Source organism: Neofelis nebulosa, chromosome 2 (genome assembly GCF_028018385.1).
Source record: "Neofelis nebulosa isolate mNeoNeb1 chromosome 2, mNeoNeb1.pri, whole genome shotgun sequence".
Taxonomy (NCBI): Eukaryota; Metazoa; Chordata; class Mammalia; order Carnivora; family Felidae; genus Neofelis; species Neofelis nebulosa.
The window spans coordinates 60,647,022-60,664,441 of NC_080783.1; the positions used below are offsets into that span (position 1 = coordinate 60,647,022).

At 40.3% G+C, this 17,420-nt stretch overlaps 1 protein-coding gene across 4 annotated transcripts in view; it reads right to left on the reverse strand.

The window, feature by feature from the left end:
• RAPGEF4 (Rap guanine nucleotide exchange factor 4) overlaps positions 1-17,420 on the reverse strand; it is a 290,928-nt gene that overhangs the window by 237,348 nt on the left and 36,160 nt on the right. For 3 of the 4 annotated variants that reach the window (XM_058713839.1, XM_058713831.1, XM_058713903.1), the window contains exons 2-3: positions 5,517-5,659; positions 2,051-2,139 (exon numbers count right to left, since the gene is read on the reverse strand). In XM_058713839.1, the coding sequence (XP_058569822.1) occupies positions 2,051-2,139; positions 5,517-5,659 (232 nt within the window). Of the gene's footprint in view, positions 1-2,050; positions 2,140-5,516; positions 5,660-17,420 lie in introns of those variants that run through there. The other variant, XM_058713846.1, reaches the window with a different exon arrangement.

Genomic DNA, 17,420 nt, shown 5'->3' on the forward strand with positions numbered 1-17,420 from the left:
TGTGGGGCTTGAACTCACGACCCTGAAATCAGCAACCGAGCTGAGATCAAAAGTTGGACCCTTAACTGACTCAGCCACCCAGGAAACCCTCATCACAGTTCTTTTGAGTCAAAATTACAGAGCAGTGTCTAAGAGCCTATGTTCAGGTGCTGACTTCTTGGGTTTGAAGCGTGGTTCCCCCAATTTCTATATAGGTTACTTGGGGCAAGTTATTTAACCAGTCAGGGCCCTCAACTGCCTCATCTGTAAAACGAGAACAGTAATATGACCTACCCCGTAGGGTTGTTGTGAGGATTAAAGGAGTAAATAAATACCTATCAGGTGCTTAGAACACTGCCCTGCACATGGCAAATATCCAAGAAATGTAGTTGTTCTCTCAGTTCATTGAGAAAGTGAGGCAGCTTACAAGAATAAAAAACTCACCTCTCACCTCGGCATCTGAACTCCAGGAGATAACTGGCTCTGTGAGAGGAGGGGAGAGGGACAGTACCAACAAGGTTGACAGGCACAGGTCCCAGGCAGTTTGTAATGGAAAGTTCTATGTAGTGATGTACAGAAAAAGTATCTATGGGTTAAGCAGGACGTGGGCACTGGCCTGAGACTCTGCCCATCCATAACAGTGGGAATAACATTGGCAGCTTTATTCCAAACTCTAAATGCCCACCTTATCAACAATCTTTAGGATACTTTTCCATGTATCCTAAATGGTTGGCTGGTCCCAACTCCAATATGCACACATATGCCTGAAAATTTTTAATCTCAGATTTAATGCATCATAAATGTGTCTCCATTTGGAGTATGTTACATATGAAAAAGGCTTAGAGACAGAGTCTTAAACATGATACTTGGCTGTAGGCTATTTATTCCCTTGGCTAATTTATACATTTTTCTTGATAATTTTTTCTGATTTTACAATTAGCCAATTCTCTTCCGTCAGTTTTTTTTTTTTTTTAATTTTTTTTTTCAACGTTTTTTATTTATTTTTGGGACAGAGAGAGACAGAGCATGAACGGGGGAAGGGCAGAGAGAGAGGGAGACACAGAGTTGGAAACAGGCTCCAGGCTCCGAGCCATCGGCCCAGAGCCTGACGCGGGGCTCGAACTCACGGACCGCGAGATCGTGACCTGGCTGAAGTCGGACGCTTAACCGACTGCGCCACCCAGGCGCCCCCCGTCAGTTTTTATATGAATCCTGAATATGCAGGTAGAAAAGTTGGGCCGTTTTCATACTGAGGCTTGAAGGTGGCCTTTAGACTTCTGAGATTCAAGGTTCCTGACTCCAAACAGGAAAGTTCTGTACATTTGGGCCCCAAGGATAAGGATGAACAAGGGTCATTGCAGATGTGAAAGAAGAGTCTGGGTTCAATTTTAAATATTCACAAATATTGGGAGAGGAAAAGAGAGAAAACGAATTTTATCTCCTAGGATGCTAAGCTCCTCAAAGGTCACTAATGAAGATCAAGTAAGCAAGTAGCACACTTTAGGAAAATACATATATATTATTAGCCCTTCCACATTTGAGAAGATGAGGCAGAGCAACTGTGAAAGATTTTTAGGGAGACTGTATCAAGCACATTGCTCCTGCATCGCTGTGGCACCTACAGGGCTGATGAGGGATCACATCTAGGACACAGAAAAGTTAGGATACCAGAAGGAGGAAGGAGGAGACACCCAGGAAGACTTGATTCTCTGTCCCCTTTGCTCACATTTCAACTTACACAACATCAGTATACCACTGTGCAATTGAATTGTTTGCATTTCCCAACCAGATAGCAAGCTCCTGAAAGGCAGGCAATGTGTTCTTGCACTTCGTGTTCGAATACCTGTCACCATACTCAAACCATGGAAAACATGCAATATATATGCTTCTCGAGTAACTTAATAAAAGAATTCAACAAACACTTGTTGAACTCCTTCCTATGGGAGAGAGACCATTTTGAAAGTTTGAAAATGTAATTTTGATGGCATAAGATATATAGACCTAATGTGTCTTTTAAAATAATACTAATAAATCCTACTTTAAAAAAAAAAAAAAAGATAAGGTATCTTACCTGGTGACTGCTGGTCTCAGATACTTTCACATCCAAAGACCCTGCCAGGACAGCATACCAGTTTGTTCCAATATCACCCTGGCGAAATACTGAAAAAGAAACAGTAAGGTAAATATACCAATATAAGCTGATTTTACCATATGACCACTGGTCATTATAAGCATGACTTGGATCTAGCAAAGCTTACCACCCCTCCTTTATCTGTTCTCAGAGAAGCTTGACGTATTTCTCTTTTCCTCATCTATCAACAAAGCTAGATCTTATTTATTCTATGAAGTGGAACTCTATTAAAGGGAACTCTTTCATATTTACAAAGTAATAAGGGATGATAACCCTAAATGCTAGAAGATCCTTTGAATTTAAGAATTCACTAATGTTCTATGTAATTTATCTTAAATACATTTCATTGTATTGCAATTCTTAGAAAATTATTACTCTAGATGGGGTACATATTAACAAGGTTATTTGATTCAACAAAATTCTATCCTATCACCCCCATTTCCTAAATCTATTTGCATTAAAATAGTTTTTAATAGAATGTCTCCTTTTAAGCTAACCAATAAATGAGTAAGAAAAATAAAATCTGCTTTAAAATTTTTAACTAATATTGTCACTGTCCACTTTCTAAATTTTTTTTAACATTTATTTATTTTTGAGAGAGTGAGAAAGACAGAACACGAGAGGGGGAGGACAGAGAGAGAGGGAGACACAGAATCTGAAGGAGGCTTCAGGCTCTGAGCTGTCAACATGGAGCCCAACGCGGGTCTCGAACTCACGAGCTGTGAGATCATGACCTGAGCCAAAGTCAGATGCTCAACCTACTGAGCCACCCAGGCACCCCGTCACTGTCCACTTTATTTGCTTTATAAATTCATTGCTTTTAGGCATTAGGAGTTAACTACTCTTTGGAAATAACTCTCATCGGAAATTTCTGAACCCGATTTTATTTTACTTTTGTAATCTTAGAGAGAAAACACTTAGATATTTAGATAGAACTTTAGTTCTTATACCATGTTAAGACCAGTACTTTGGAAAATCATTCTGAAATACAGGTTCAAAAATCTCATACAAATCCAACTATCCTTTTAAGTATCCTGGCTAAATAACTAGATTGAATGATCTGATATTTTTAAATTCGTTTCGCAATTAGAGTCAGAAGTCAAGTGACTAAATGAATCACATGACAACTCAGTGGGACAACTGAGTTCTGGCAAGGCTAGCACTCCCTGCATAAGAGCAAGCTTCTAGAAGCCATTATAATAATGACAAGCTGCTCGAAACTCTCCCAGACATGCTTCAGAAAGACAAGAACAACAATGGCACCCCACACAAGTGCAATAATAAGCTTAAGAGGAGAGATTAAGGGGTTTATAGCTGGCCTCTCCAATAACTCTGCTATTCCCAGTCTTTGTAAGTGACTTTATTGAGAGTTAGGGTTTTCCCTGTCATGAACTTTTTGACCCCCAAAGACATTCTCACTTGCCAATCAATTTTACATTACAAAATGAATCATGGAGGGTTCATTTTGAAAATGGTTTTAAGAAACAGAAAATAGAGTCTCATCCCCAAAAGAATGAAGTTTCCGATATCTATAAGAAAAAGATATACTGGCTTGAAAACAGTATGTATAGATGACTTTTTAAATAGAAGTATGACTATGTTTGCATGGATACACGTGGGAAGACATCTTGAAGGAAACACATAAAGTGTTAATAGCAATCTCTGGGTTTGGGGATTGTACATGATTTTTATTTTGCTTGTCTTCCAAATTTTCTACAGTAATATCTGACAGACCCTGTTGGTCTCCCACTCAGAATGATACCTCCCTTCCTCTTATCTAAGTTAACACAGATTTTATACAAGTTTCCACCTTCCCCTACAGGACTATGAGCTCTGAGCATAGGGTTTCTTCCCTAGTTCCACTGGAGTAATCATGATTGGTCCAAACCAATCACAGTGATCCAATTATCTCTGACAGTGATCAGTTTAGATGTGGGCATATGATGCAATTCGGGCCAGAAAACAGGAAGTCTACTGGGGACTTCTGAAAATAGACACAAGAGGAAAATAGACACAACAGGATATCTTTGTATTGGCATGTGATGGGGCTCAAGGCCAAAGTGGCATATTGATTATTTTGAATTAAAGCTGATTGAGAAACAGTCAGTGCAAGGACATTCTGACCCTCTACTGTGTCCCCCAGAAAGCAGGAAATAAGTCTCCCATGTGAAAGGTACCCTTCCTGCACCAGGAGATAGACGTCCTTAACACCAGAGATAGAGAATTCAGGGCTGAGAAGGTTTTATAAACAAACCGTGCTTAGTTTCTTCACTAATTAGTACCCAAGTCTAAGTTTCTTTGTCATTGGTTTTCTACAAACTTAGTGCTTCTTTATCTAAAAGGTATATAAACAGATTGCTATGGTCACTTCTTAGGTCCCATATCTGTGAGACCACTGCATGTACGAAATTAATTTTTTTTTTCTCCTGTTAAATCTGTCTTGTGTCAATTTACTGGACCAGCCAAAAGAATCATGAAGGGTAGGAGGGAATTTCCCCTCCCAATACATGTAATATCTCTAACTGCTATAGCTGTCAATCATTTGGGTCAAGTCTGAGAACAAAAGCCAACACCTGAGGATGCATGGCAAAACATATACAAAACAAAAACAAACACAAAAACAAAAACAAAATGGGAGAGCCATATGACCTTAGTAATGTCTCTGAGTCACTTAATTAACTCTGAAGCCTTCCTATCTCAAGACTTCTTGAATATGCCTAATTAATTTTTCCTTCCTTGAATTTTCCCTCTTGAATAACTGATATTCATGATAGTTGGATGGGGGTTTTCTGTGGCTGCAGCATAAAAGTGTCCCAACAGATGGAAAAGCATTCTTTTTTAATGATAAAATTTTTTTTTTTACTTTTTCAAAAAAAATTTTTTTAAATAGTTATTTTTGAGAGAGAGAGCACAAGCTGGGAAGGGGCAGAAAGAGAGGGAGACACAGAATCTGAAGCAGGCTCCCGGCTTTTAGCTGTCAGCACAGAGCCTGGCACGGGGCGCGAACCCACGAATCGTGAGATCGTGACCTGAGCCAAAGTCAGAGGCCCAACCACTGAGCTACCCAGGCACCCCAAAAATATTTTTTAAATACAGCTGTTACCTGATCATTTTACTTTTTATATTTGAGTGTCTAAGGATTTAGCTGAATATATGAATCAGTACATCCTTCCAGATCTATCTTCCAAGCTACCCTGGAAGATCCATTTACATGCTGTGAATAAAGTGAAGGAAATGCTACAGGGAAATGAATAAACAAAGCAAAGGGAAATGTCAGCCTAATACCTTTGGTTGAAGCTCAAATATTTGGCACATATATACTCCATGTGTTATCTAGCCCCATAGGATAACTGCAAATGAGCACAAACCATACATGAAAATACTCCACTGAAGTTGCATTTCTTACATGTAATTCCTTTTTCCAGATTCTCATAATAACCACATAAACAAATCTGATGAAGAAGATTTGGATGAAATTTCTCAAAAGCCTTAACTTCTTTTAGCCTTGTAAAGATGATATCCACATCTTCACTGGATCGTTCCAACGGTCTATAAAGGGGAGAAAAGGCACAAAAAGCTGTATCAACAAGGATTTACTTCAATCAATATGCATTATGTTAATTATATTCAAGTTTATGCAACCATCCCAAGTACAAGTATTTCATTGCAAACATTTATACACTTATCCCCATCACAGGTTAGGCTGTGCTTAGGCTAGGCTTTTGTTAACTATTCACCTTAAATCACAACTATTACAGATGGTGTAATACTCTTGATTTATAGTAAGGAATATAGTGGTCTCTACCCACTGTTCCTTATACATAGCTCCTAAAACTCTTGTGATTTTCTACATAAGAGCCATAGGGGCATCTTCTGTTATGCTAGTTGGTCTTTTGTCCTTTGTTCCTGAGATATTTCAGAAGCATAAAGGTAAAATGGCTGTCTTATTATTTATAACAAGACCCTCTCTTTACAACTGCATTTATGTTACTAAGGTAACATTTGGAAAACCCTTAGGTAACCTAAGGATGGAGGCTGGTTGCTAAGGGAACCAACCATGTGATTAGAGGGCTGAAACTTGCAGGCCCACCTCCTAACATCTGGGGAGAAGTCTGCAGATTGAGTTCAATTACCAAAGGCCAATGATTTAATCAGCCATGCCTACATAATGAAGCCTCCATAAAAATCCCTGAACTATGGGGCTCCGAGAACTTCCACGTTGGTGAACATGTGAAGATTGGGGGGAAATGACATGCTGGGAAAGATCATGGAAGCTCCATGCTCCTTCCTACACCTTGCCTTATGCATCTCTTCCATCTGGCTGTTCCTAAATTATATTTTTTTTAATAAAAAAAGATAAAAAACAAAAAAACCAGCAAACTAGTAAGTAAACTTTTTCCTGAGTTCTGTGAGCCACTGTAGTCCATTAATCAAACCTGAGGTAGAGGTTGTAGGAACCTCTCTGATTTACAGTGACTGGCCAGCACAGGTGACAACCTGGACTTTTAATTGGCATCTGAAGTGTTTCTGACAGGGCAGTCTGGTGGGTTGAGCCCATAACCTGGGGGATCTGATGCTCTCTCCAGGTAGATAGTGTCACAATTGAATTGAATTGAGTTGAACTGTAGAAGACTCAGCCAGTGTCTCAGAATTGCTTGCTGTGGAAAACGCACACATTGGTGTCAGAAGTGTTGGGTTACCATAGTAGTGGAGACAGTGAAGGAAACAGGGGAGGAGTTTTTCCTTTACAGATGGCTAAAGTGGGAATCAGTTTCTGAGTCATGAGTTCAAGCACAGTTCAAGCTTCTGGGTATTGCTTAATCCTTTAGAATCACCAGGATGTGATAAGATACACGAAAACTCAGGTTTTATTTAAAATTGGAAGTCACAAACACAAATGTCTGATTGGCAGTGGCCAATCAGATAAATCAAATAGGTAAAAAGAGCCAAATATAAGGGGAAAAAAATCTCTACTATATGAAAACAATGGTGAAAGCTCAGAGATAAATAAGAGCTGATACTAAGCCTCAATGTTGGCAATACCCTAGGGAATGGTGGGCATCAGAATGAACTGCAGAGATGGGACTGCTAAAAGGAACAGGTCTTACTTAGCTGTTTTCCTTATTACTGGTTTTCGGTGGACACATGGGCCCAGATGTTGTCATATCTTCCAACTGTTTAAGGAAAGATATCTAGATCTTTGTTTACATTTCTTAAACATTGTGTAGACTACACACACACACACACACACACCATCTATGGACTAGATCCAACTTGTTGACCACCATCTTGTATTCTCTGGATTAAGATGAACCAAAAAACCAAACAAAAATAGGAGAGTTTTACGTATTATAAAAACTGTTTCCTTTCTTTCCTTTAAGCAGTTTTCCAAGTCCATTCTTACAATATGCTTTGCAGGATCATATGGTGTTCCTTGACAGATATTTCACATTTCACAGAAACCATGCAGCCTCATGTGCTCTGGAGACTTCTGGGACCAGAAGAAATGAGCTGGTCAAGGATGTGACTGAGACCAGTAATTCTCACTGAATACCCGTGTGCTTCCCTGAATTTACCATCTTCCCTTGCAGTTATGTTGGAGTCATGTTGTGGCTAGTGGACTGTGAACAAACTGTCCTTTATTACTTCTGAGATGAGACTGTTAAGAGCCACAGGATGTCTTCCATCTCTCTTTTCCTAAGCCACAACTCTACAGCATTACAGGTTGAATTGTGTCCCTCCCATAAAATATGTTGAAGTCCTAACATCCAATATCTGTGAGTGTGGCCTTATTTGGAAATAAGGCCTTTGCAGATGTAATCAACTTAATCAGTCATACTGATTAGGGTGGGCCATAATCCAAGGACTGGTGTTCTTATAAAAAGAAGGGAATTGAGGCACGGAAACACAGGGAAGATGGCCATGTGAAGGTAGAGGCAGAGATTGAAGTAATGCAACTACAAGCCAAGGAACCCCGAGAATTGCTGGCAACCACCAGAAACTACAAAGAAGCAAGAAAGGGTCCTCCTCTAGAGCCATCAGGAGAACGTGGCCCTGCTAACAACTTGATTTTGGACTTCCAGTCACCAAAACTGTGAGACCACCAAACACCAAACACAAAAACACCAAAAATTTTTTTAAATCCACCTAGCTTGTGGTATTTTGTTTGAGAGTCCTAGGAAACTAATACAGAAAGTATGTGTTTCAGATGTTATAGCCACAAGATGGAGACTTTGTGCAAGTGACAAATAAACCTCCATTGGGTGAAGCTACTGAGATTTGGGGTGTGTGTGTACGTGTGTATGTGTGTATGTATGTAGGGTTGGGGGACTGTTATCACAGAATCACTTATCAGCACCTAGAACAACATAGAAGTCAGGACTGGATGCACCAGAGTTCCAAGGAACTTGGGACATTGTAGGAGGAAGATAGATCCCACCATGAGAGATGACCATTTTTAGAGAACATGAACAGAAGGCCGTCCCTTAGGGGAAGACCTAAACTCATGAAAGCTTACTTAAGAGGCTCTTCACCTGCCTCCATCACACTTTCAGGCCCAAGAAAACTAAACTCAAAGAGTGTGCCCACAACTTTGGCTAGCCTTCCAACTAACCTCTAGTGAAAGGGCTTGGACTCTGCTTCCCAGAAAGGAGGAGGGGAAATCCTGATACATTAGTGCCCAGTTTATGAGATAACCAAGTTCCTGAAAGAGGTGGAAGGTTTGCAGGCTTTATCAGGGAAGATACGGCCCATCAGAACAAGAGCCTCCTTCCACCTATTGGCCATTTGTTAGGGCTTTATCAATTCCCTACCAGAAGGTATGTTCCCAAAGTGAAGGGGCTTTGAAACAGGGGCTAGAACTTGAGCAGTTAATCAAGGGGTACAAATGAATTTCAACAAGTGTCTTTGTGTGCTCAGTGAGAACGCGTTTCACAGGCACTGAGGGCGACCGCAACTGGCAGAGGCACCCCTCGGTGAGGAGCCATGCCAGCGGGGCGCACTTCACAGGAGGCAGTGTTGGCACCAGTAGGAAGTCACACCCAGACACAGCAAGCAGCCGTGTGAACTCCATGGGCTGCTGCCACAGCATTCTGACACTGGCCTGCAGCTCTAAAGCAATGACAGCATTTCAACGACCATGGGAAGAATCATGAGGACCAGATGAGCTGGAAATTAACTGGGCATCGACATGGTGGATTCTACTTAGTTACACAGGAAAAAAGATACGTGGGGATTAGAATCCATCTTCCATTAAAAAGGAAAGCAGCATCCCATTTTTGTACATTCTTCCTAGAGCACGTCTCACATTAGGAAGACAGACAGCTTAAAAACATTTTTGGCCCAACATTCTCCAGAAGGAATAAAAAACAGAAGAAAAATGTAAGTACTTCCATCCAGTCCAAAACAAGCACAAAAGAACTTCAAGATTCGTAACAAGATTGTATAAGGCCAGGTGACCAAAGACACTTGAAAAGACAAAGCTAATTTGAGATAACCAGAACAACTTTGAAACCTCTCTTCCTGATATTTTCTTCAGGCATCCCCAGATGAGGTCCTAATAATGTTTCCCCCATGTATAAACACTGAAGCCACAGAAACAATGAAAAGCAATGTTTTATCTGTCATTGCTTTTACTGGGTACTCCACGGAATGCAGAAAATTGCATTCAGCTATTAACTAACATTTTTACCATCCCACCTCTCTAATCTACCGCTGGTGATAATCCTTCTTTGCCCCTCTTCTCTTGTGAATCCACAATTTCCTAATGCCACATGGATTTTCATCTCTGTAGAGGTCATGCCTGGCACTTCTTTTATAGATTCCACAGCACCCAGTAGATAGCGAAGCTTGCAACAAGTCCTTGGTGTGTGACGGTGGGGCTCTATGGCAACCTCAAACTAACTCTTCTTCTCTCCTACATCTGCTACTGCACCTGCACTCCTTATTCCCATGGATGGAGCAGCCTCATCCTCACCCTCCCCACATGCAGGTAATTCTACCTCCTTAATGTCTTTCAAATCCACCCCCTCCTCTTAACTCCTCCTGCCACTGCCTCAGTTCCGTGTGAATGAAAGGCACGTGAAGCTTGTGTTGGGACATGAAGCTGAACAGCATGGCAGGCCCCTCCTAGGAGGCTGGAGAGCTGGGTTCCATCTAACAGCCAGCACAAGTATTTTAAGAAGAGTAGTGGCATGGTTGGATGTGGATTTCGAAAGATCACCTTGGCAAGTAGAGGCAGATGTGAGGGAATAAAGACCAGCAGGTAAGAGACAAGTTCAGAAGCTCTTGCAGTATTTCAAAATGATGATGTGGGCTTCTCTAATTATAACTCACTCCAGGATCCTTTCCATTCCCTTAATAAATGTGTACAGCTGCTCCCTCAAGTAAAAGTAAGTGAAAGCTCCAAGTTCAGAGAAGTTATTTTTCTTAGCCTGGCATGTGACACCCCAGGACCATTTTTCAAATCGCTTAAAAAGGAAAAAAAAACCTCACTTTTAAAGCATGTTCAAAAACAATAGAAAGAATCATTTACAAAAGAAGACACTGTGATAGGCAGGATCTTAGATCGACCACCAATGACCCACATCCTCGTACAATGTCTTTGAGTGTGGTCAGGAGCTGGAATTTGCTTTTGGTCCATAGGAGCATGGATGGCAAAAGTATAAAGCTATCACTCCCATGATTATGTTATGACAAAGATAAAGAGATTTTGCAGATATAATTAGGGTTCCTAATCAGTTGACTTCAAGTTAATCAAAAGGGAGGTTTTTTTCCCCTAGTGGGCCTGACATAATCAAGTGAATCATCCACTTCCAATCAAGTGGAGGAAGTGGGAGATTCTTCTGCTGGCCTTGAAGAAGGACACTGCCATGTTGCAAGAGAGTGGCATGGTGAGGAATACGTGAGACCCCTGGCTGGCAGCCAGCAAGAAAACAGGGATCTCAGTCCTACAGCTGCAATGAACTTAATTCTACCAACAACTATGTGAGCTTAAAAGGTGTCCCTAAGCCCCAGAAAAGAGCACAGCCCAGTAAGCACCTTGATTTCAGCCTTTAAGACCCTGAGCAGAGGATTCAGACAAGCATGTCCAGGAACTTGCCCATGGAAATGGCGAGATAATAAATGTATGCTGTTCTGAGCTACTAAGTTTGTGATAATGTGTTCCACAGCAATAAAAAACAATACAGACAGGAAGTTACTTTCTCACATTGACTCATTTCCTTATGACCAGCTTGGTGTTCATTTCCTTCATGGAGCTTTTCCTTATAGTGTCTCTCTTCTCTGACCTAGGAATAAATCTAACCAAAGAGGTGAAAAATCTATCCGCTGAAAGCTACAGAAAGCTTGTGAAAGAATTGAAGAAGACACAAAAAACTGCAAGAAGATTCCATGCTCCTGGATAGGAAGAACAAATATTGTTAAAATGTCGATATGACCCAAAGCAATCTACATATTCAATGCAATCCCTATCAAAATAACACCAGCATTCTTCACAGAGCTAGAACAAATAATCCTAAAATTTGTATGGAACCAGAAAAGACCCTGACTAGCCAAAGCAATCTTGAAAAAGAAAACCAAAGCAGGAGGCATCACAATCCCAGACTTCAAGCTATACTACAAAGCTGTAACCATCAAGGCAGTATGGTACTGGCACAAGAACAGACACTGAGATCAATGGAACAGAATAGAGAACCCAGAAATGGACCCACAAACATATGGCCAACTAATCTTTGACAAAGCAGGAAAAGATATCCAATGGAATAAAGACAGCCTCTTCGGCAAGTGGTGCTGGGAAAACTGGACAGCAACATGCAGAAGAATGAACCTGGACCACTTTCTTATACCATACACAAAAAGAAACTCAAAATGAATGACAGGCCTCAATGTAAGACAGGAAGCCATCAAAATCCTCAAGGAGAAAGCAGGCAAAAACCTCTTTGATCTTGGCCACAGCAACTTCTTACTCAACATGTCTCCAGAAGCAAGGGAAACAAAAGCAAAAATGAACTACTGGGACCTCATTAAAATAAAAAGCTTCTGCACAGCGAAGGAAACAATCAGCAAAACTAAAAGGCAACCGACAGAATGGGAGAAGATATTTGCAAATGACATATCAGATAAAGAGTTAGTATCCAAAATCTATAAAGAACTTATCAAATTCGACACCCCAGAAAACAAATAATCCAGTGAAGAAATGGGCAAAAGACATGAATAGACACTTCTCCAAAGAAGACATCCAGATGGCCAACCGACACATGAAAAAATGCTCAACATCACTCATCATCAGGGAAATACAAATCAAAACCCCAATGAGATACCACCTTACACCTGTCAGAATGGCTAACATTAACAACTCAGGCAACAACAGATGTTGGCGAGGATGTGGAGAAAGAGGATCTCTTCTGCATTGTTGGTGGGAATGCAAGCTGGTGCAGCCACTCTAGAAAACAGGATGGAGGTTCCTCAAAAAACTAAAAATAGAACTACCCTACGACCCAGCAATTGCACTACTAGGCATTTATCCACGGGATACAGGTGTGCTGTTTCGAAGGGACACATGCACCCCCATGTTTATAGCAGCACTAACAACAATAGCCAAAGTATGGAAAGAGCCCAAATGTCCATCGATGGATGAATGGATAAAGAAGATGTGGTATATATACACAATGGAGTATTACTCGGCAATCAAAAACAATGAAATCTTGCCATTTGCAACTACGTGGATGGAACTGGAGGGTATTATGCTAAGTGAACTTAGAGAAAGACAAAAATCATATGACTTCACTCATATGAGCACTTTAAGAGACAAAACAGATGAACATAAGGGAAGGGAAACAAAAATAATATAAAAAAGGGAGGGGGACAAAACAGAAGAGACTCATAAATATGGAGAACAAACTGAGGGTTGCTGGAGGGGTTGTGGGAGGGAGCATGGGCTAAATGGGTAAGGGGCACTAAGGAATCTACTCCTGAAATCATTGTTGCACTATATGCTAACTAATTTGGATGTAAATTTTAAAAAATAAAAAATAAAATTAAAAAAAATTACTAATTAAAAAAAAAGTCTCTCTTCTCTGAAATCCAATTGATAACAGGGCACCTGGGTGGCTCAGTGGGTTAAGAGTCCAACTTCGACTCAGGTCATGATCTCAGGGCTCATGAGTTCAAGCCCCACATTGGGCTTGCTGCTATCAGCACAGAGCCCACTTCAGATCCCACCCCCTTCTCTTTCTCTCTGCCCCTCCCCAGCTCAGGTGTGCACGCACTCTCTCTCTCTCTCAAAAATAAATAAACATTAAAAAAAAACCACATGAAATCCAATTGATTCCGTATCTTTTTGCCATCTTATCTGATTATGTTAATATTTCACGTTTCAAACATGTAAATTTTGTCTTCTTGGAGATACTGCCATTCATTTATTTATTTGGTAAATCCCATTTGGATCTCATCTTTTATAAACCAGTGAATCACTGTTTTCCTACTTGGTTTTGGTATTTTTCTTCTGTGGTTCTTCAGTTCTTCCAGGATGAATCTCAGTCTGTCATTAAAAACTTTCTAAATTAGATAACAAGATGAGACAGATGTTAACCCATCCAAATTAGTTGTACAAAAGGCACAACCTAAAAATATTTTTGATAAAATATGATTATTTTAAGTACTGTATAAATTGTAATGGTAAATAATGCCTATTTAGCAGCATCAAAAAATATTTTATTAAAATGTATTTATGATCCTCAGAGGAGTGGTTTTAACACTTAACTTTTTATCACACCTAACTCATGAATTATCAAAATCTATGGAATTAGGGGCGCCTGGGTGGCTCAGTCGGTTGGGTGTCCGACTTCGGCTCAGGTCATGATCTCATGGTTCGTGAGTTCGAGCCCCACGTCAGGCTCTGTGCTGACAGCTCAGAGCCTGGAGCCTGCTTAGGATTCTGTGTCTCCCTCTCTCTCTGTCCCTCCCCCACTCGTGCTCCATCTCTGTCTCAAAAATAAATAAACATTAAAAATTAAAAAAAAAAATTTATGGAATTAAAAAAAAATTTTTTTAATGTTTTATTTACTTTTGAGAGAGAGAGTACGAGCAGGGGAGGGGCAGAGAGAAAGGGAGACACAGAACCTGAAGCAGGCTCCAGGCTCTGAGCTGTCAGCAAAGAGCCTGATGTGGAGCTCGAACTCATGAACTGCGAGATCATGACCTGAGCTGAAGTCGGACACTTAACCGACTGAGCCACCCAGGCAGCCCAAAATCTATGGAATTTGGAATTTTAAATTACTCTCTACCAAACACATCCTTTCAGGAATGCACATGCATTTCATTTATCCATCCAATAAATTATATTGCTTTCCTATTGTATGCTAGATACCTTTCTGTGGAGGAACAAAGGTGAACAAGATGACATCCCTACCCCCAAGAAGCTCACAATCCAGTGAGGAAGGGAGTCATATACCCCAAATTAGAATGCTGTACGATAAGTACTGTAATGAGAGTACCCATAATATTCTGGTCTGGACCTGATTTTACTGCACAGAGAAGACACACATGGGAACTTCCACAGTCAGGTGTACAAGGGATTACAAAGGTTCTGAATTCCCAGTGCTACCTGCATGCATTATGCAATGGGAAAGTTTAATATGCTCTTGAATCTTAATTCAGTCAATTTGGGATTATCTAGGGACTAATTAACCAGTCTCTGGATTAATCAGAGCACAAATATTAACACAGAGGCATTTGTGAGAAAAATGTATAATAACCACAAAATTAGCAAAAACATCTACCCTTAAGTGACTTCTGTTGTTTGGCTGCATGATAATCAATATTTGCAAACCCCCTGCCATGTGGAAGGCCATCCCCTCATCAATCTGCTGAGTAAGCCCCTCAGTGCTAACATCAGCAGAAGCTTTGGGGGACCTCTCAGGACAGCAATTCCAATATCCAACAGTCAGACTGACGGGGGTGCAAAGTATGGGAAGAGGGAAGGGAAAGAAGGAGGGGGAGGCAGAACTGCTCTCTGCCCAGCTGCCTTCCTACAATCATAAACAGAAGGCTCAGCCAAGAATTGGGCATACTAACAGACTATAGTAGTACTGTCATCTTGTGAGATGCTTTATTTCCTCAAATACTTCACTTGTGAAATATATATATATATATTTAATTTCCAGGTATCTTTTGAAAATCAGTGAATGTATTTTAGAACATTGGGTGTAATGTTAACCAAATACATTTGCATTAAAATGCATTTACATTTGTTTTTTACAAAAACAAATTTGCATTTGTTTTGACTAATTTTGTTGTAACAGTAACTTAGGGTTATAAGAGCTAGTCCCCTCCCTTCATCAACTGTTAAATCCAAGATAATTCATGTAAGCCTTATAAATTACAAAAGGCTACAGAAGCTATTATTATGACTAGCACCATCATCTTCATCATCATCATTAGCCACAAAGATCTTTTAAAAGAAGTATTTAATGAAAACAAGGAATAAAGTACTTAAAAACATGTACTATTATTCTCATGTGCCTTTTGAGGCTTTTATAGGTAGGTATACTTGTATGTTTTTCTCTTTTACTCTCTAGTATTACAACAGTAAGATCTCAAACACTATGTACTTGAACACTAACTAATTTTCCAAAGAGCCTTAAAAATGTTGATTACCACAGCCCTGTTAGATGAAGCAGGTATTCTGAACCCTATTTTACCAGCAAAAACATTTGACACAGAGGTTAGATGAGTATTAGTATACTAAAATCACGTGCATTTGTAATGCCAATGATGACATGGATATACCAAAAGTCTTTGAAACTCAAGATGTTTACCACTTATCATGTTATCATTTTAATTATGTGATTATTAACCACTTAGAATACTGAGAGGTTTACTCGTTATTAATTACAAGTTTTACCAACAACGTCAACAAAATTCAGAATGAAGGTGTTGAAAATGCATTCATTCAACCTGCAAATATTTACCGAGTACCTGTACTGGAGGAGCAGAAGGCACTCAGGGCATGGCTCTTGCACCAAGGAAGTGAAAATTGAGTTAGGAAGATTTGTACACAGACAGCAATTACCAAGGTGAAACATGGTAAGCAGCACAATTAAAATAGAAAAACAAGGAATAGGAATTAGGAAGCCATCACTTACGAAGATATCATTGAAGGGTGAAAGTTCTTCAAAGACTTCATGAAGGTGTTATTGTAAATTCTTCCTAAAATCAGTTCTTTCTCAAATTTCTCTTTTTGTAACTACAGACGCAGCACTGTCTGGTCATACATTTTTAGTGCTAAAAATGTATTGTATTGCTACAGCTCCTCCCCTTGGAGACCTGCTGAATGACTCTTCTCCCTATGAGTTTCTTACCCACCAATCTAACACACACACAGACAACACACACACAATCACACACTTGCACAGATACCCACACAGGCACACAGGTACATACAGCGATGCACACACACACAAATATACAAATATACATTCACAAACACACATATACACACTTACAAAGACTGTTGACGAAATCTACTCAGACTTCTGAACCTTTCCTTAGGCCCATCTGTGTACTTCCTCGCAAAATGCAGTTTTAGCAAGAACCCTGCTAAGTCCATGTAACCAGAAACTTCCACCCTCAGTATCTGACATCTGATTGGGTTCCTCATCTTCCAACATCCCCCAGGAGACACCTAATCAGCCTTGTCTTCAGCAAGAATCCTGTCAGATCATTTTAGCCGAACCCCCTCTTACCCCTGATTTTCCACCCACTGACACCCGGCTCCTTGGCTATCAGTTCCCACTTGCCCAAGCTGTACTCAGAGTTGAGCCCAATCTCTTGCCAACTGTAAAATCCTGAGTGGTCTGATACCTATTGGAATGGTCTTATATAAAGTCTACTTACCATCTTCAACAAATGTGAATGAATAGTTTTTTTCTTTAAACTCACACACAGACACTCACACATAGCTCAACTCAATTGCCAAAATTCTCTCCAGGCTCCTAATTCTGCCTGTGTTCAGGGTGACTCTCAAAAAAATCCCCTTGATGGATCCTGAGACCCAGGAGCAACCGCAGCTTTTTATCCTCACAGCTAAGACTGACTGTCACAAGGCACGCCAAGACCTGTGTGACCCTTCCAAAATATGGCCTGCACATCTGTCACCAGGGAGCAGAGCACGTGAAGTCTGCAAATTCCTGGCCTTCGTGCCTCCCTGTTTAGAAATCATGCCTGCATGCTTTTATGTCTTTATGAAAGAGTGAAGTGAAAACTGCCCCCTCAGTGTCCCAAATAAGAGAGTTTTGACTGCAGGTCACTC